The sequence below is a fragment of the Schistocerca serialis genome, chromosome 9 (assembly GCF_023864345.2).
Source record: "Schistocerca serialis cubense isolate TAMUIC-IGC-003099 chromosome 9, iqSchSeri2.2, whole genome shotgun sequence".
Lineage (NCBI taxonomy): Eukaryota > Metazoa > Arthropoda > Insecta > Orthoptera > Acrididae > Schistocerca > Schistocerca serialis.
The window spans coordinates 38,096,410-38,111,652 of record NC_064646.1 but is presented as its reverse complement, the minus strand read 5'-3'; the positions used below and the strand labels follow the sequence as shown (position 1 = coordinate 38,111,652).

Genomic DNA, 15,243 nt, shown 5'->3' with positions numbered 1-15,243 from the left:
TACTTCAGACACAAGTCGAGTCCATGCCACGGCGTGTTGCGGCACTTCTGCGTGCTCGCGGGGTCCCTACACGATATTAGGCAGGTGTACCAGTTTCTTTGGCTCTTCAGTGTCTGAAAAGAAATAGTGCGTCATTTAAACAGGACTTTTTGACAGTTAGATCTGAGTGTAAACAGAATTACGGCGTCTTAACCGGTTCCGGCAAAACACTGCCCGGCAAAAAAAGTGGAACATCCACATGACAGGGTCGAGTGCTAGTGTAACTTGGTACAGGTACCTACCAGCGGGTGTGTCAGTGGTGGTCTGTGACAGGCAGAACGGCCACCAGACTGCATCACCGTTGTTCTTCTTTAGTGTCGATACAGGCCTGCTAGGGCGTATAAAGGGCGTGAGCACCGCTACATGTCGAGTGATCGCTGAGAAGGGCGCGGGGGTGCCACGTAGCGTCTGAGACAGCGTTATGAGCACCTGAGTGACTCTGAAAGGGACCCCCGTATCGGTCGTCCGCCGGTCGAACCGACAGTATTTAGATTTGTGGGGCATACGACTGTGACTGGTCCGTTAGTCCAGCAGTTTGGTGTTTTTACCTGGAAAGTTTTCCCAGAGTCTTAAAAATAGATATTATTGTAGATTTTGACGTACTCTTTCCAAATTTTCACTTTGGTAACTTATAAACTGAATAGGCAAGGAAACTGGTACACCTGCCTAATATCGTGTAGGGCCCCCGCGAGCACGCAGAAGTGCCGCAGCACGACTTGGCATGGACTCGACTTGTGTCTGAAGGCGGAGGTAACTGAGTCTATGAACCCTGCGGGGCTGTCCACAAATCCGCAAGAGTACGAGAGGTTGGAAATCTCTTCTGAACAGCACGTTGCAAAGCATCCCAGATATGCTCAATAATGTTCATGTCTAGTTAGTATGGTGACCAGTAGAGTGTTCCTGGAGCCACTGTGTAGCAATTCTGGACGTGTAGCGTGTCGCATTGTCCTGCTGCAACTGGCCAAGTTCGTCGGAATGCACAATGGACACGAACGGGTGCAGGTGATCAGACAGGATGCTTACGTACGTGTCACCTGTCAGAGTCGTATCTGTACGTATCAGGGATTCCATATCATTCCAAATGCACTCCTCCCACGCCAGTCCAATGTCGGTGTTGACAGACCCAGGCCAGGTTTAAAGCTTTGTGTCGTGCAGTCATCGAGGGGACAAGAGTGGACCTTCGGCTCGAAAACCACATATAGATGATGTTTCGTTGAATGGTTCGCACATTGATACTTGTTGGTGGCCCAGCATTGAAATCTGCAACACTTTGCGGAAGGGTTGCACTTATGTCACGTTGAACAGTTCTTTTCATTCTTCGTTGCTACCGTTCTTGCAGGATCTTCTTCAGACCGCAGCGATGTCGGAAATTTGATGTTTTACCGGATTCCTGATATTCACGGTACATTCGTGAAATTGTCGTACAGGAAAATCCGCACTTTGTGGCTACCTCGGAGATGCTGCGTCCCATCGCTCGAGCGCTGGCTATAACACTACGTTCAAACTCACTTGAAAACTTGATAAGCTGCCATTTTAGCAGCAGTAACCGTTGTAACAACTGCGCCAGACACTTAATGTGTTATATAGACGTTGCCAACCGCAGCGCCGTATTCTGCCTGTTTACGTATCACTGTATTTGATTTCGCATGCCTATACCAATTTTTTTGGCGCTTCAGTGTATAAACAGTGTTACAGTCTTATAAAATAACGATAATACTCATAGCCTTTTTAAAAAATTTAGTTTTTTGCCCGAAACACTATCGAACCGTTTGTTTTTACCCCTCAGAAAATATAATTTTGCCCCTCTGGGGGCAATCATACCCATGTTGGGAACCGCTGAGCTATGCAGTACAGTGACATGGATTCGGATTTCATGACGGTTACACTCTTGACTCGCGTGGAATCTCCATTACCACACTTCACTAACCGGCTCTCTTGTACGAAATTATGTGGCATACATTTCGGTTTACAGCGGTTACTGCCCAAGGTGACGCCCTCCCTTCCACTAATCGCCTATGCTAATCGTCATTACTCGTCTGTAAAAAAGTCTTCTGGCTACTTTGCAGGTCTGTCTTGCATACGAGTTCTAGATAGCATTACGAAGGAAAAGTATGGGAGTGGTGGGTCTCACGTATTACACATCAGCAGACAAGTGATGCAGGGCCGCCAGCAAGAAAATGGATTTAATGGGGAGCTGTTGCCAATTACTCTCTAGATTACGGATCAGAAGAGGAAGGAAATTCACGTACCTCCAAGATCCATAACGGGGTCGGCCATTTTGAGAAGCTCCCAGTTCTTGTGTTCCTCCTTGAAGGGCGTCACCACGGTGAGGTGGTGGCCCCTCCTGCCCAACTCCACCAGCATCTCTCGAAAGACGATCCAGTGGCTTTTGCCACCCGTGGGAAATAAGGCCAGGATGTTGGCGCCATTCGATGGCAGCACAAAGCAGCACGCCAGAGTAGCCGAGACCAACAGAGCCACACCCTGTAACGACAAGACCAGCATGTGGCAACCACTTCTGCACCTGTACTCTCCAAACAGCCCTCAAGTGCCTGGCAGCCATGCTCCACAATGTACCACAAACACTTGCATGGGGGCTTAATTAAATATGATTGAAAATATTTTTAGTTTTTCGTAGCTGTATGTCCGATTACGCTGTGTCTCGTAAACGGTTGGCCCTGACTAGAATTATTACGCTATCTGACTGCAAAGAACAACAACAAAGAATGAAATGAAAATTTTCATAAACACAGTTAATTAATTAAGTCCCCAGCAACTATAAAACCTACAAAACCAAAGCACAAATGTAACTGTTCTGTGTGTGGGAGTGTGATGCAACGCACGCATCTGGCACGGTTCTTCTTCAACAAGACAAGAAATTTCAAATACCATTTATACTGACGTGATAAAAGAAAATTACAAATACTATAATTGCGTAAGGAAAGCAGAATTAAACTCTAATACCAGAACATATGCCAGATGCTTTGTTGACTGAACCTGTAATGACGCATTATTTAGGACACTAAAATAAAAACAAACTGAGTTAATTACCTCATTTATATTGATGAAAATCTTTCTAATCCTTACATTATATCTCAACCAGAACTCTCCAATATCACATCTCAGCAAGCACTGCCTAATAGCACATCTCAACAAACACTCTCTGCTACAACATCTCAGCACAGACTACCACGAGACCTCGACAGGTACTGACTACTACGAGCTCTTAACAGGCACTGATTTCCACGAGTTCTTAACAAGCACTGACTACTACGAGCTCTCGACAAGCACTGACTTCCACGAGTTCTCTCCACAAGCACTGTGGTGGCGGCTTAATAATACTCTTTGGCGCAATCTCTGGCGCAGTGGCTCAGTGTAGCCACCTTTCACACTATCTGATCATACTTGTGTGGACACACATTAATGGACATTACACTGAGGTTACAAGAGTCATGGGTTACCTCCTAATACAATGTCGGACTTCGTTTTGCCTGATGTAGTACATGCAGCTCGACATGGCATGGACTCAGTAAGTCTTTGGAGACCCACTGCTGAGCTATTGAGCCATGCTGCCTCGATAGCCGTCCACAATTCCGAAAGTGTTGCCACTACAGGAATTTGTACGTGAACTGACCTCTCGATTGGGCCTCCTAAGTGTTCGATGGGATTGATGTCAGACGATCTGGGTGGTCAAATCATTCGCCCAAATTGTCTACAATGTGTTTGAAATCAATCGTGAACAGCTGCGGCCCAGATACATGGTGCGTTGTCATCCATAAAAATTCCATCATTGTTTTGGAATATGTTGTTGTTGTTGTTGTTGTTATTGTTGTGGTCTTCAGTCCTGAGACTGGTTTGATGCAGCTCTCCATGCTACTCCATCCTGTGCAAGCTTGAAAGGTGGCTACACTGAGCCATTGTGCCAGAGATTACGCCAAGAGTATTATTAAGCCACCTCCAGAGTGCTTGTCGAGAGCTCGTAGCAATCAGTGCTTAGAGAGAACTCGTAGAAGTCAGTGCTTGTCGAGAGCTCGTCGTAGTCAGTGCCTGTTAAGAACTCGTAGAAGTCAGTGCTTGTTGAGAGCTCGTGGAAGTCAGTGCCTGTTAAGAGCTCGTAGTAGTCAGTACCTGTCGAGGTCTCGTGGTAGTCTGTGCTGAGATGTTGTAGCAGAGAGTGTTTGTTGAGATGTGCTATTAGGCAGTGCTTGCTGAGATGTGATATTGGAGACTTCTGGTTGAGATATAATGTAAGGATTAGAATGATTTTCATCAATATAAATGAGGTAATTAACTCAGTTTGTTTTTTATTTTAGTGTCCTAAATAATGCGTCATTACAGGTTCAGTCAACAAAGCATCTGGCGTGTGTTCTTGTATTAGATTGTAATTCTACTTTCCTTGAGCAATTATGGTATTTCTAATTTTCTTTTATCACGTCAGTATAATTGGTATTTAAAAATTCTTGTCTTGTTGAAGAAGAACCGTGCCAGATGTACGTTGAGTCACACTCCCACATACAGAACAGTTATACTTGTGCTTTGGTTTAGTAGGTTTTATAGTAGCTGGGGGCTTAATTAATTAACTGTGTTTACGAAAATTTTCATTTCATTGTTTGTTGTTGTTCTTTGCAGTCAGATAGCGTAATAATACTAGTCAGGGCCAACCGATTACGAGACACATCGTAATCGGACATACAGCTACTAAAAAATAAAAAGTATTTTCAAAACTTATTTAATTAAGCCCCCATGCACGTGGCGACCACTGCTTCGGATCGTCCCTTGGAATTCTTCTGATTGTAAAAATAGTAGACCATAGTATTGTTGTAGTAATTTGAGTTTAGTAATTGTAGTCTGTATTGCATGTTTAGATTTGGTAATTGTCATTCTTCTAATGGTATTTTTTAAAATTTAAATTGTTGTCTTGTATATGCGTTTGACAATCTAGTGCAATTATTTCAATTGTTCGATTGATCGTGTTTGAGGGAGACATTGCATGTAAATGGTATTGTTGGAGATAAAGAGTCATTGTGTGTAATTTTCGTACAGTGACGAATTTTTTTTATGTTTTGTAAATGATTACGCGGTCGATGAAAAAGGCGAAAATGATGAATAGTGAGAATGACGAAATTGTTGACATGGCGAACTCGCCAACACAGGACAACAGTATGATGAATAATGGAGTTGAAAACAATGTAATAAGTCGGGAAAATAGTCCGGAACCATTTCAAAATTTTTCTCAATCAGAAAATTCACAGAATACGAGATTAACGATAGAAGATTCTGGAATAGTATCGAACACAGATAGCTTTACAGCTATGACGAAGGAAGCTGGTTTTGCGGGAAATGTTAGGGGCGAAAGGAATTTTGAAACAGTTAACATGGAGCAGTTGATGAGTGCAATATTAAATTTGGGATCACAAATAGGAAGAATTAACACGAAGATAGAAACTTTGACAATGCAGTTAGGCTCACGAACAGGGACGTGTTTCAAAAACATGATAGATGAATCAAAGAAAGAAAGTAGAGAAGAAGTACAGCCGATATTGAATGCTGAAAATCATAGTTTAATTTCAACAGAAATCAGACAAGAGGAACAGGGCAGGGAACAGGAAGATAAAGATCGCGTGATAGTACAGAAATTTTCAGAGTTAAATTTACAATGTGCACACGATAAGGAAGAAATACTTGAGAGAATCGAGGAGTCTGTGTCAAATGACAGATTAAATAACATAACACAACAATATGAACAGTTAACTACCAAATGTGTCAATACTGAAACCCAAGTCGTGACACTTACGGAAGACGTAAATAAACAGAAAGGACAATTAAGTGACTCATCGGAAAGAGTTGAGGAGATCTCAGATAAATTGACAAGTCTTAGTTTAGCAGAGGGGTTTGAAGAAAGTAATTTATTTCATTTACGGGATGCAACAAGAGAGCGCCAGGCGCGTGAATTTAACAATAATCGTCATTGGGACTGGGACAGTCGCGGTAGGTCTTTGTCGCCACGAGGCGAAAACTTTGACTATAAACACTTTTTGACTGTTCGGAAATTTAAGATCTTTCGTAATTCTAGGAATGAGATACATCCATGTTCATGGTTAGATCAATTTACGTACGCACTTCCGCCAGATACGCCACTAAGTCACAAACTAGAAATTATGTGCGGCTATTAAAGTCCTCAGGGGATTCACTACTCTAAGTGAATATGTGCCGTAGCGAGCATAGGGCCCCGAGCTGTAGTGGTGCTATTTCTCTTTTAGTTTTCTGTACCGCTGCCTACTCTTTTACTATTCTTTGCATCTGTCAAACCAACTCTTCGACTATCAATCTATCTAGTGAGTAAGTAAACAATAACCTGATATGACTAATTGTACCCAAAAGTGACTTCGGAAATTATCGTTTGGACTTACTGTACCTTCAGCAGCATTCATCCCTAGTTTAAATGAAATTTTACCTTTTTATCTTCGTGACAATATTACTTCATATGTTGACGACATTCTTATTGCTAAACATTCTTAGAGTGAGCACAACAAAATTTTGGATTCATTGTTACGTATTTTTGCAAGAGTTGGCATTACAGTGAACTTAGAAAACTCTGAATTTGGTCGTTCTCAGGTGAAATTTCTCGGTCACATTATTTCTTCAGAAGGTATTCTTCCTGATCCAGAAAAACTTGACGCTATTCGTAATTATGCTGTTACTACCACAAAACGTGATGTTCGTAGTTTCCTTGGTGTCTGTAATTTTCTTAGACGCTTTGTTTGATTGGACAATTTGGCCACACCTCGTTTTTGCGAACTATCTGGAAAATTCTTTAAACGAAAATCGGTCGACAACTCTGTTTGGTTAGTTTGTATTCCTGATGAGTGGGTTAATAAGCTGATTTGGTATACGCATTTCAGTTATGCACACTTTGGTCCCAGAAAATGCTTTCGTAAATTACGAGAAAATTGTTATTTCAGTAAAAATGGAAAAACGTATTCGATCTGTTCTGGCCAAATGCAAATTATGTCAAAAGGCTAAGCCGCCAACAGTTTCTCACAGAGCACCGTTGTTTCCTATCATTCCAGCGAAATTAAAGGAGATGGCTGCAGTCGATTTGTTCGGTCCAGTGGTTCGATCTACTAATGGTTTTGCGTACATTTTCGTAGCAGTGGAGTTGACGTCAAAATATGTGTGTTTTACACCTTTACGCAAAGCAACAGCTCATTCAGTATCTAACGCTTTCATCAAACATTTTCTTAAAGACGTTGGTCATGTTGATAAGGTTATATCAGATAATGGATCACAGTTTAGTTCTAAAATTTGGCTTCGTACTCTACAGCATCAGAAAATTAAACCAGTTTTCATTTCACTTTTTCACCCTCAATCTAACGCTTCAGAAAGATGGATGAAGGAAATCAATAAATTGTGTCGTCTTTATTGTCATCAGAATCACAGAACTTGGGATCAGTATCTTCATATTTTTCAAAACATTATGAATGAACTCCCTAATGATTCAACTTCTTTACCGCCTATACTGACATTAAAAAATAAAGCACCGACAAATCGCATTTCTGAAATAGTTCCTTTTCCGCCTTCACGGAAACTGCGGCATTCTGAAGTTGTCAACCTGGCTCTACGAAATATTGCATCTGCGGCTGCCAGAAGAGAGAAATCAGCTAAACATCCTGGTCGTTTAAAAATCTTGTCAGTTGGTCAGAAAGTGTTAATTAAGTCTCATCGTTTGTCGCACAAAGGAAAAGGCTTGTGTCGCAAATTTGTTCTGCTTTATAACGGTCCATATAGAATTCGCAAAATTATTCATGATAACACTGTCGAAGTAGAAACTCTTAAATCTCGACGCTCTAAGGGAATACATCATATATCTAACTTTAAAATTTTTGTGGAATGATGTACTTTTGAAAAATTTTTGTAGAATGACATACTTGTGAGAAACTAACAGCTACATGTAAACATGCGGAGAGTACAAGGATACCGCGCTGTGTTTTGGCGGCGGCACATACTCAAAGCAACAGTCAAGTCTGCGCGCCGCACAAGGCAGTCGTTGACCGCGAACAATTGCTTCCTACGTCACGCGCCTACAGCTGATCGAGCGCTCAGTGCGAATGCACTGACAGACGTAAACAAATACACAGTTTAATTTCTCCGATTAAATTCAGTATAAAGCTATAGTGACTTGATGAATTCTGTTATTAACATTCAGTATTTTTCAGGATACGGTTCTATAAAATATTTAAGAACTTCAGGTAAATTCTGTGTGTCTCCGACGTTAAGAGGACTTACTATCGAGAAATTTTCAGGAAGAATGTAATTTCCAAGAAGAAACTAATAAACTAAAAAGGGTAACTATTAATTGAGTTTATTTTTCAGGTAACATATTTCTACTTAGGTACGTACTTTAGATGTAATTTGCTGCTCGCGATTACGTGATTCATACTTTGTGCTACTTTCATGTTCTATGAATTTACTTGTGAAGCGACGTGCTTGCGTACGTTAACTGATTTTGACAATGATTATTAATGAACAGGATTGTTATTTGTATATATTATGCATCGGTTGGCTGCACTGCTTTTTCACTGATGTCATATTTTTTAATTATGTGCCTGCTGTGTTTATTTATTTAAATTATAATTGTCACCTGATTAGTTGTGCTGATATGTATGTAAGTTATACTTTGTAATTTATCTGCTTGCGCCTTCATGTTTACTTATTAAGATGACATATGAACATTTATTTGCTTATGCTGATATGATGCTAATGACATGTTTACTGCTTTGCGTATGGATTGCATATTTATACATATCTGTTGTTGTCATAACTACTCTTTAATTTGGTGTATAGAAATGCTGATATACTGTGTACAAACAGAGAGTTTAGGTCACACTATTGGATTAATTATAGATTGTTCGCTTGGCAGAGCCTCGTTGTAAGGATTGTGCTGCATCCACTTTTTGACATTCTGTTCTCTACTGGTATATTTACTCGCTATTGCTTGTTTTGCTTACGCCAAGTGCCTTATATTTGTAAGATAAGAAAATGAACTGCTATAATTCGACGAACGACATTAGTACAAGAAACTTCATAGAAGTCACATGAGCTGGAGGTTTTATGGAAGCTGTATAACTTTATGCTAATAGGAAGGAAGCTAACGACATGACATACCATTACTAGGTTTAGACCATTAACAATTATTACACTGCATTCTTCGTGAGCAATTGAAATAGGAAGTGACACTTGACACAAAAAATACTCCACATGTTTGCTTCTGCCATAATTCTTGAAGTGGTGTGCACACTGTGAAATATTATGATTATTCACACTCCATAATCGTACTTAATTACTGAGAGTTATTCGAACTAAGTCTGTTAGAGGTCATGTATGCATTTCTTTTGTTTATAATTCATAATGAGTAGAAGATTTGGGTCAGACGGATTACACAGAGGTTGTGTGTTGACAGTGTGTCTTCAGATTGTATGGGATGATGAGGTTTGCATTAGGATTTTATCTGTACTTGTTCGAGGAGACTGACTAGAGGAAAGAGTTGTTATGGAAGTGAAGTGATATTGGTAATAAGGTTCATATGTATCGACGTATTGAAGAGGTATTATTGAGGTAATATTGAGGTATAGAGATTATATGAAGTTGATAATTATTGGAGTTTTTATGGACAAGAGGTAAGGTAAATGCTATTAATGATAAGGTTTATATGTATCGATGTATTGAAGAGGTATTATTGAGATTATGTGATGCTGATGATTATTGGAGTTTTGGTGTATAAGAAGTAAAGTAAGTGAGGAGCATATTTTTTTTTGTTGGTCTTATGGAACAAGGAGGATGAAGATAGCAGACTAGAACACTAAAGTAGAAGGAAGATAGTCTATACACACACTTTCTTAAATCACTAAGCGGTATATACTTTTTTTTGAAGAGAGGAAGTATTTGCATATCTTGGCTCACTGACAGTTGTTCAGCAACAGTACATTTGATCTGGCTTGGCAAACATTGGTCTTGACATGATGACTATGACGTTGACTTAACTATTATTGACTGTTATACATTGCTGCCACTACTACTTGATACACATGATGAACATCAGATTTTGACAGAATTGCATTTACACAGTTAACACTATTCAATTACACAGTAGTACTTAATGTGGATGAAACATGAGTGAGTGTGTTTTGTGTGTTTTCCTTTCCTAATCCTACCCACCTATCTCGTAAATATTATTTTATTTGTTTGTAGTGGCTTGCACTGACACCCATAAATATTATAGGTTTACTGATATTTGAGTATTTGTAATAGTTAATATGAAAATTATCTGACATCATTTGTGTGTTTGTTATGATTTGTATGTTTAGTGTAAAAGCATTTGTATGTGCATTCAAACTATTGTTCATGCCTGAACTGTCTAATTAGTGATGGTAAATATTATGAACTGTTACCTGCACTTCTTCAACATAATGTGTGACACTTAGGAATGATTAATTTCTGCTGATGAACTGTGTGATCAGTGATAGTGAATATCATGGACTGCTCTCTGGACCTGCTCAACATTACTGGGTGCACAGATGAAGCTACTTCTATGGAAATGATGTCACTTGCCGGTGTCTGCACCTGCTCATCATTGCTAGGTGCAACTGATGGACTACTTGTATGGAAATGAAGTCACTTGTTGCTGTCTGCACCTACTCAACATTGCTGGGTGCCACTGTTAGAACTGTTTCTACTGAAATGATGTTACTTCTTGCTGTCTGCACCTACTCAACATTGCTGGGTGCCACTGATGGATTGCTTCTACTGAACTAATGTGACTTGTTGCTGTGTGCACCTCTTCAACATTGCTAGGTGCCACTGATGGACTGCTTCTACTGAAATGATGTCACTTGTTGGTGTCTGTACCTGCTCTCAACATTGCTGGATGCAACTGATGGACTGTTTCTGCTGAAATGATGTCACTTGTTGGTGTTTGCACCTGTTAACCATTGCTGGGCTGGAATTATCAACTATTTGTTTTTTTTTTTTGAACAATTAAAAGTATTTTATGTGAACATTTGTATAAACTGATTTTTTGTGTATTGTGCAAACTATTATGTAAAGCCACATGTATGAAAAGAATTTGTATTGCCTACTGTATTTTATATATTAGGTTATTGAAAGGTCAGTGCAAAGCCAAAATTTTAACTAATTATGTGATATTTAGGTATTAATATTATCTTTTATTTTTGTCTGTATTTTTGTGAACGAATTTGGTGGTATTTTCACCACCAATACTGGCAAAAATGCCATCAAATTCTGGCCTGTGGAGGAGGGGCATATGAAAGGTGGCTACTCTGAGCCACTGCGCCAGAGATTGCGCCAAAGAGTATTATTAAGCCGCCTCCAGAGTGCTTGTCGAGAGCTCGTAGCAGTCAGTGCTTGGAGAGAACTCGTAGAAGTCAGGGCTTGTCGAGAGCTCGTCGTAGTCAGTGCCTGTTAAGAACTCGTAGAAGTCAGTGCTTGTTGAGAGCTCGTGGAAGTCAGTGCCTGTTAAGAGCTCGTAGTAGTCAGTACCTGTCGAGGTCTCGTGGTAGTCTGTGCTGAGATGTTGTAGCAGAGAGTGTTTGTTGAGATGTGCTGTTAGGCAGTGCTTGCTGAGATGTGATATTGGAGAGTTCTGGTTGAGATATAATGTAAGGATTAGAATGATTTTCATCAATATAAATTAGGTAATTAACTCAGTTTGTTTTTTATTTTAGTGTCCTAAATAATGCGTCATTACAGGTTCAGTCAACAAAGCATCTGGCGTGTGTTCTTGTATTAGATTGTAATTCTACTTTCCTTGAGCAATTATGGTATTTCTAATTTTCTTTTATCACGTCAGTATAATTGGTATTTAAAAATTCTTGTCTTGTTGAAGAAGAACCGTGCCAGATGTACGTTGAGTCACACTCCCACATACAGAACAGTTATACTTGTGCTTTGGTTTAGTAGGTTTTATAGTAGCTGGGGACTTAATTAATTAACTGTGTTTACGAAAATTTTCATTTCATTGTTTGTTGTTGTTCTTTGCAGTCAGATAGCGTAATAATACTAGTCAGGGCCAACCGATTACGAGACACAGTGTAATCGGACATACAGCTACGAAAAAAAAAAAAATTTCAATCTTATATTTAATTAAGCCCCCATGCAAGCTTCTTCATCTCCCAGTACCTACTGCAGCCTACATCCTTCTGAATCTGCTTAGTGTATTCATCTCTTGGTCTCCTTCTACGATTTTTACCCTCCACGCTGCCCTCCAATACTAAATTAGTGATCCCTCGATGTCTCAGAACATGTCCTACCAACCGATCCCTTCTTCTAGTCAAGTTGTGCCACAAGCTCCTCTTCTCCCCAATTCTGTTCAATACCTCCTCATTAGTTATGTGATCTACCCATCCAATCTTCAGCATTCTTCTGTAGCACCACATTTCGAAAGCTTCTATTCTCTTCTTGCCCAAACTATTTATCGTCCACGTTTCACTTCCATGCATGGCTACACTCCATACAAATACTTTCAGAAACGACTTCCTGACACTTAAATCTATACACGATGTTAACAAATTTCTCTTCTTCAGAAACGCTTTCCTTGCCATTGCCAGTCTACATTTTATATCTTCTCTACTTCGACCATCATCAGTTATTTTGCTCCTCAAATAGCAAAACTCCTTTACTACTTTAAGTGTCTCATTTCCTAATCTAATTCCCTCAGCATCACCCGACTTAATTCGACTACATTCCATTATCCTCGTTTTGCTTTTGTTGATGTTCATTTTATTCCTTCCTTTCATGACACTGTCCATTCCGTTCAACTGCTCTTCCAAGTCCTTCGCTGTCGCTGACAGAATTACCATGTCATCGGCGAACCTCAAAGTTTTTATTTCTTCTCCATGGATTTTAATACCTACTCCGAATTTTTCTTTTGTTTCCTTTACTGCTTACTCAGTATACAGATTGAGTAACATCGGGGAGAGGCTACAACCCTGTCTCACTCCCTTCTCAACCACTGCTTCCCTTTCATGCCCCGCGACTCTTATAACTGCCATCTGGCTTCTGTACAAATTGTAAATAGCCTTTCGCTCCCTGTATTTTACCCCTGCCACCTTTAGAATTTGAAACAGGGTATTCCAGTCCAACATTGCCAAAAGCTTTCTCTAAGTCTACAAATGCTAGAAACGTAGGTTTACCTTTCCTTAATCTTTCTGCCGCCTAGTCGCGGCTCCGACAGCGTTGTGCGTGCTTTAGATCAGAGAGCCTCATGCTTGTCGATGTTCAGAGCTGAATTCTATTTACTGCTGCAGTATTTATAATGCGCCTTCGTTTGCTTGGAGTAATACAAGTTAAGTAAGTCTTCTGTTTGCTTTGTCGACTTGTTCGCTAATCGCATCTGCTCCTGGCCAGCTTTCTTCCACAGCTGTTGGTGCCCCCCTCTGTAACCCACCTCTCCTTGCCATTGTCTACCAAGTTGCTCGTAACGTAGAACATACCTGAAAGATGATATTTTAGCGGGAAAGCGAAATACCTTTTCTTAGAAATGACAATATTTTCCATCTGCACTGTTATTAAATGTGTTTATTCATAGTCGCTATTTCAAGCTATTGCGCCATTCTCAAGGTACAGATCACTATGAAGTTTGTCGATTCATAATCGTTCCTTTTCAGAGGACTCTGGCCTCTTGCCAACCTTGCTTTCATACTCCATATGCATATTAAGGGGAGATCACTTAACTAATGAGGAGGTATTGAACAGAATTGGGGAGAAGAGAAATTTGTGTCACAACTTGACAAGAAGAAGGGATCGGTTGGTAGGAGATATTCTGAGGGATCAAGGGATCACCAATTTAGTATTGGAGGGCAGTGTGGAGGGTAAAAATCGTAGAGGGAGAGCAAGAAATGAATACACTAAACAGATTCAGAAGGATGTAGGTTGAAGTAGGTACTGGGAGAGGAAGAAGCTTGCACAGGATAGGGTAGCATGGAGAGCTGCATCAAACCAGTCTATAGACTGAAGACCACAACAACAACAACATGCATATTAAGACGGTGGTCTTTGTCATCTATATAAAGGGGCGCTGCACTTATTATGCACATGTAATATGCAGACGTGGTTGACACGAATACGCTGTTCTGTGGAAAGGAGCGATTATGAATCGACGTACTTCATAGTGAGCTATCAGTTGAGAATAACGTAATAAGTCGAAATCACGGTTGTGAATAAATACATCTCAGCCGGAAGATATTGTCATTTCTAAAAGTAAAAAGAATATATTCAAATTGAATTACAGCACTATAATAGAATTTTCCCTATCCAAAATTGCCTGTTGTTTTCTCGCAGCCGTCGTTTAGCACGAAATTCTTTTAACACGTAAGAATATTTCTTTTATGCCAGCAGACGACTATCTCACTGCTTTCAATTTCATCTTATCGTAGAAGCACTTACAGCGTGAACCATGTTCATGAAATCCGACGAGCTTTTGTCCCAGTTTATGTGCGACGGCCATAAACCGCCATTTATCTCACCCTACAGCAGGTCTTACGTGATATGTGACTAACGGAACTGGAGCCACGGGTCAAACCAAACGTATGACTGGCCGCCGAGTTCACTTGATTAATTTGCATCCTGAACGTGTTGGACCCAACGAAAGATGAACCTGTGAGCGTTAGCGTACGGCATTGCCTTAAGAAACACTACAGTACGTGAGATACGATTCTTACTCGTTGTAACTGAGAAGGAGACACATCCGTCTATGTCCAAAACCGGAACATAATGTGTACCAGAACTAAAAAAGCTCCTCTCACAGCACACAAAAGGCGAATACATCCTGAGTAGAGTTAGGGATGCAAGAGAAGGAAACTAACTTCCTGGCTTATCTGATACTTCAAGGACATTTAAATCAAAACATCTTGATATACTCGAAGTTTTACTAGTCAGTATTAGCATTCATGTCATGTAATATAAAGTGTCCTGTCAAGTAAAGTGTGTCACGACGTATAACATCACACATGCCACGTTTACAAGGGCTGGCGAGTCTTCCGGATTTTGGGACAGGATCAGGGACTTATCCCACAAATTTCAGGATGCACTGTGCCAACACCTTGCAGCTAAAACAGCTCACTGCGCTGGGGAAGTAGGGTTAACTTGAAGAAAGCGCGAGTATGTAAAGATGTTTTTATTTAAATGTCT

The 15,243-nt window shown here is 40.2% G+C and overlaps 1 protein-coding gene across 6 annotated transcripts in view; it reads right to left on the bottom strand.

Moving 5' to 3' along the window:
* LOC126419783 (UDP-glucosyltransferase 2-like) overlaps positions 1-15,243 on the bottom strand; it is a 335,883-nt gene that overhangs the window by 68,807 nt on the left and 251,833 nt on the right. For 3 of the 6 annotated variants that reach the window (XM_050086961.1, XM_050086965.1, XM_050086967.1), the window contains exon 2: positions 2,289-2,523. The exons of the other annotated variants lie outside the window; for them this stretch is intronic. In XM_050086961.1, the coding sequence (XP_049942918.1) occupies positions 2,289-2,523 (235 nt within the window). The remainder of the gene's footprint in view (positions 1-2,288; positions 2,524-15,243) is intronic. 6 annotated transcript variants of the gene reach the window in all.